Raw genomic sequence first — 5,000 nt, 5'->3', positions numbered from 1 at the left:
CGTGGCCCGAGCGGGTATCTTCCTCCACCTCATGATCCTCTCTGCGTCTCTTTTTTTCCCCCGCAGCAGTAGTTGTTGTCTGAGCCGCCATAGTGAAGTTAAAATCGGCGTAGTGGTTGTGTGGCAGTCAGTATCGTTTCTGTCAGTACCAGAGCTGACCTACCATATTTATACACCGTTGACCCCGCCCTACTACTACTATTACTACTACTACTACTACTCAGCACTGCCCACACACACACACACACACACATATGAAAAACTAGAATTATGACAAACGAGTCAGGGAGGAGGAGAAGAAGGAGAGAGAGAGAGAGAGAGAGAGAGAGAGAGAGAGAAGAGAGAGAGAGAGAGAGAGAGAGAGAGAGAGAGAGAGAGAGAGAAGAGAACTCCAGAATATATATACGACTTGTGTCTGTGTGTGTGTGTGTGTGTGTGTGTGATTGATCGCCATGCACGGCCAAAGTTCTCGATGGATCTGCTTCAAATTTGGTGGGCTTATTGACAGAGACCCCGGACACAACCTGATCGATGAGATATTTCAACACGTGCTCTCAGCGCGCAGCGCTGAACCGATTTTCGTTTTTCACTGCACGTTACTATTTTTAGATCTCCCTTCCTTCGTGCGCCGGCGTCAATCGATATTCCCGTTTGTACGTTACTATATTTAGAAGGTCACTGCACGTTACTATTTTTAGATCTCCCTTCCTTCGTGCGACGGCCGGGTATTCGGCTCTACTTCTTCCCGGCGAAGCGGGTAATCATCTAGTGTATAATATATATCTTCCCTTCATGCGCGGCTTCACTGCAATCGAGTTTTTAGTTTTCAGCGGCTCCCCCCTAGCAGTAGCGCCAAGCTTTTACTATTATTACTGGGAAACTACCCACTGCTGTGTGTGCGCCGGTTCACTTGTGTTGGACCACGAAAAGACGGATAGTAGTATAGATAGCGGCTTGGGGTCCCCAGGTGGTCGTTATGTAATGTGTCGCCAGCTTTTGGTGACGGCTGGCCGGTATGTTGCGGGACGAATCGGCGGCGTTTTGTCAAGTCAGATGTTAAATTCTCGGATCAGATGGATCCGAATGAATACTAGCGGCTCAGCTGGCGTAGTAGTGTGGTCAGTTGTGTAACTTTTATGAGTTACCGGGGGGATGGGGTGTGGTAGCCGCCGCCGCTGGTAGTAACACGTTAGTGTGAGAATGTTTGATGCGCTCGGGCTCGAATGTTTTTAGTCTTTACCCCCCACACACACACACACACACACCTCCTCCTTCTCCTTCTCCTTGATGGTTTATCATCTTAGAATGTTGTTGTGCCGCTACTAATAGTTACTGAGATTTTTGTAATTGGATGATGTGTGTGACACTCTAGCTAAAAGTTTTAATGATAATGTATGTGCGGTATGCTATAATAATATAGGGGGTGTGAAAGAGAACGAAGAAAACTTTGAGAACTTCGAAAGAGTCCACATAAAAAGTCACACACAACTCATTAGACTGATCATAATAATACAAATGTTTTACATTTATTCCAGGTTGGACGCATGGGTGTATGTGTGTGTGTGTGTGTGTGTGTGTGTGTGTGTGTGTGTGAAGTGGAACACTGAGTGTGTGTACAGTGGAACACTGAGTGTTGTCAAACTCGGAACACTGACATACAAACACCGCACCGGCCCTGACTCTCTTTCCAGCTCTGTCTGTCAGTCTGTGTCTCTCTCTCATCGTACACTACACATATTACACACACACACACACAAACAAGGACACATTATTTATTACCACACGCATACACACAAGATAAATAAATACGTCATAACATTTTGATTAAGTCATTTTATCTTTTTTTCAATATCATATTGTGATTTTTTTCCGTTTTACACTGCCGACAAAGCGCAGCCCATTTCTTCTGGTAACCTGCACCGCCGTTCGGGTCTCAGTTTACAAACGCTGTCCAAAAAAGTGTATGTGTGTAGCATTAAAAAAAAAAACAAAAAAAAACCCCACCCGTTCAATATTAATTCCTGGTACAGTCAGCCAACTTTAAAAAGACTCAAAATGGGATCAGTGGGAGGCAATTCACCATAAATGGTTGTGTAGAAATGTTTAGTTACTTCTCTTGATGTTAGTATGCACGTGCGTGTACGGGTCGCGTGTGTATACAATGAGTATGTGTGTGTGTGTGTGTGTGTGTATGTATTTTTCACTGCAGCCACGTATGTATATATGTGTGGGGTTCGGTGACCCTCACACGATACACGCACACACACACACGCACACACACGATACATGCACACACACACACACGCACACACACACACGCACACACACGCACACACACACACGCACACACACGCACACACACGCACGACATACACGCAAAAGGAGAGAAGGGAGAACAAAACGGCAAAGTTTGTATTGTTTTATTACACTCACACATATTATCATAATTATATATGAGTTGTTCTTTGCTACTGGTCACAAGTGGGGGTCAGCTCACATGGACGCATTTTTCAATACAGTCTAGCGGAGAAACTGGTCACAAAGCACCCAGTACATGCCAGAGAGATAGGAGAATCGGCACAATCAAAGAAAATACCAAAATCATTCAATAGATATGGAAATATTACGATTTACTGTGAAAATGCCAGCAAAAATGGCGTCCAAAAACGGGAACGCACACTTGGTGCGTCTTTGAAGACTTACCTCCCGTTCTGTGTTGTTGATAATAGTCGTGTTTGTGCTGTTGTTGTTGAAATAGTATCTAATAAAACTGATGCAGTTCTTGAAATGTTGCAAATTATTGTTGTCTTTGTGAAATGCGAGAGTGTTCTGAGGCGTAATCTGCATACGGCTGATGTCCCACATAGGGTACCCCACTTCGATCAGCGTATCACTCCAAATGAGCTTCATAGCAGAAAAGCAAATACACTACCACCCAGCCAGCAAGACATTAGCGGCCGATAATCGGCCGAACACCCTTCAAAAAGTCGGGCCGGTGACGTCAAAACATACGACGCGGGTGTTGGCCCGACTAACTTTTGCAAAGAGGCAACGATGCGGCCGATAGGCGGCCGAACATCTGCACTATGGCGGCACGCATCCGGTCGATGTTAATCGGCCCGATGACTTGTTTGACCTGCGGTCCGACACCTTATGCCGACATCGGGAAGATATCGATTTCAGCGGGAAGACATCGGGACGATGTCGGCATAAGGTGTCGGGCCGCAGGTCCAACAAGCCATCGGGCCGATTAACATCGGACCGGATGCGTGCCGCCATAGTACAGGTGTTCGGCCGCCTGTCGGCCGCCTCGTTGCCTCTTTGCAAAAGTTAGTCGGGCCAACACCCGCGTCGTATCTTTTGACGTCACCTGCCCGACTTTTTGAAGGGTGTTCGGCCGACTATCGGCCGCTAATGTCTTGCTGGCTGGGTGCAGCTACAGATACAGCAGTATGTACCACCACCACCCCCACCCCCAAGTGTAACAGTGCAAAATTCACTTACAGCTACAGCTACAGCAGTATAACCCCCCCTCCCCCCAGTGTTACAGTTGCAAACAAACCTACAGATACAGCAGTGTGTACAACCCCCCCCCCCCCCCCCCAGTGTAACAGTGCAAAACAAATCACCAGCTAGAGATACAGCAGTATGTAGAACCCCCCGCCCCTACCGCGTACCGCCCTCACTGTAACAGTACAAAACACACCTACAGCTACAGATACAGCCGTATACACCCCCCCCCCTCAGTATTACAGTATAAAACACACCTACAGCAACAGATTCAGCAGTATATACAACCCCCCAAGTGTAACAGTGCAAAAATTACTTACAGCTACAGCTACAGCAGTATGTAAACCTCCCCTCCCCCTTAGTAACAGTGCAAAACACACCTACAGCTACAGCAGTATGTACAACCCCCAACCCCCCCCCCCGCCACCACTGTAACAGTACAAAACTCATTTACAGCTACAGATTCAGAATTATGTACATCAGTCCCCCTCCCCCCGCTGCCACCACTGTAACAGTACCAAACATACAACACTCCACCCCCTTCCCTCGTGTAGAGCGCAAAACACACCTAGAGCTACAGATACAGCAGTATACAACCCCAATCCCCCCCCCCCCCCCCCCCCTGTGTGCAAAACACACCAACAGCTACAAAAACAGCAGTATGTTCACCCCCGCAGCCGGTAATTTCCGCGCATATGTAAATTCCGCGCTTGTAAAATACATGTATGCTCCGCGCAATATCGGGTTGTAACTTCCGCGCACGAATTACTGGTTCGGCTCATACAACTTGCGCGCGTGCACCGACAGGAAGGAATACGTCAAGTCCATGGCCTGGAAAAATTTGCCGGCCATGCTGTGACTTCCCCCCTCTTGTACCTTTGCTGCAGTCTCTGTGACTGTGATACCAGACACCCGAAATTTCTGTAATTTCTGTTATATAATAAGTGAACAAAATATTCTTATACGCATGGTTTAAGTCTTCATTCGTTTTTATCGACTTGTCTGTGTAATAAAGACGTGTTCAATATATAGATATACAGTGTCAGTTTTCATGGATATACAAGTGTCAGTTGTTAATGTCTCAATGTCTCACATTTGACCGAGCAAAGACACGCGCGCTAGTTTCACATCACATTTTGCTAAAACACGCGCGCATCTTACATATACACCACGCGCGGGAGTTTCACATGCGCGGAAGCTTCAAAATTGGGAAAGTGCGCGGAGTGTTCATGCACCCGTTCTACCCCCCCCTCCCCCTACTGTAACAGTACATAACACACCTACAGCTTCAGCTAGTTACATCTATGCTTGGCGCCGGTGGACAATATTCACTTTTTTTGGCAAAAACCACCAGTTTTGGCCAAAAAAGACAAAGATTTGGCCAAAACAACCCACACATTTGGCCAAATAAAATAGATTTGGCTATAACTTTTTTTGGGCCAAAACTTTCTATGTAAAAGTTTTGGCCAAAACTGTTTATGTTAGCTAAA

General features: G+C 46.6%; 1 protein-coding gene across 1 annotated transcript in view; it reads right to left on the bottom strand.

Annotated features, from left to right (window-relative positions):
• LOC138950017 (putative uncharacterized protein DDB_G0286333) overlaps positions 1 to 91 on the bottom strand; it is a 948-nt gene extending 857 nt beyond the window's left edge. Inside the window, exon 1 of the mRNA XM_070321801.1 lies at positions 1 to 91. This exon is cut by the window's left edge and continues 857 nt beyond it. Within this exon, the coding sequence (XP_070177902.1) occupies positions 1 to 91 (91 nt within the window).
• Between the last annotated feature and the right edge of the window lie 4,909 nt (positions 92 to 5,000).

This window comes from Littorina saxatilis, linkage group LG16 (genome assembly GCF_037325665.1).
Source record: "Littorina saxatilis isolate snail1 linkage group LG16, US_GU_Lsax_2.0, whole genome shotgun sequence".
Taxonomy (NCBI): Eukaryota; Metazoa; Mollusca; class Gastropoda; order Littorinimorpha; family Littorinidae; genus Littorina; species Littorina saxatilis.
Note: the sequence above shows the minus strand (reverse complement) of the source record. Positions and strands in the feature narration are given on the sequence as shown.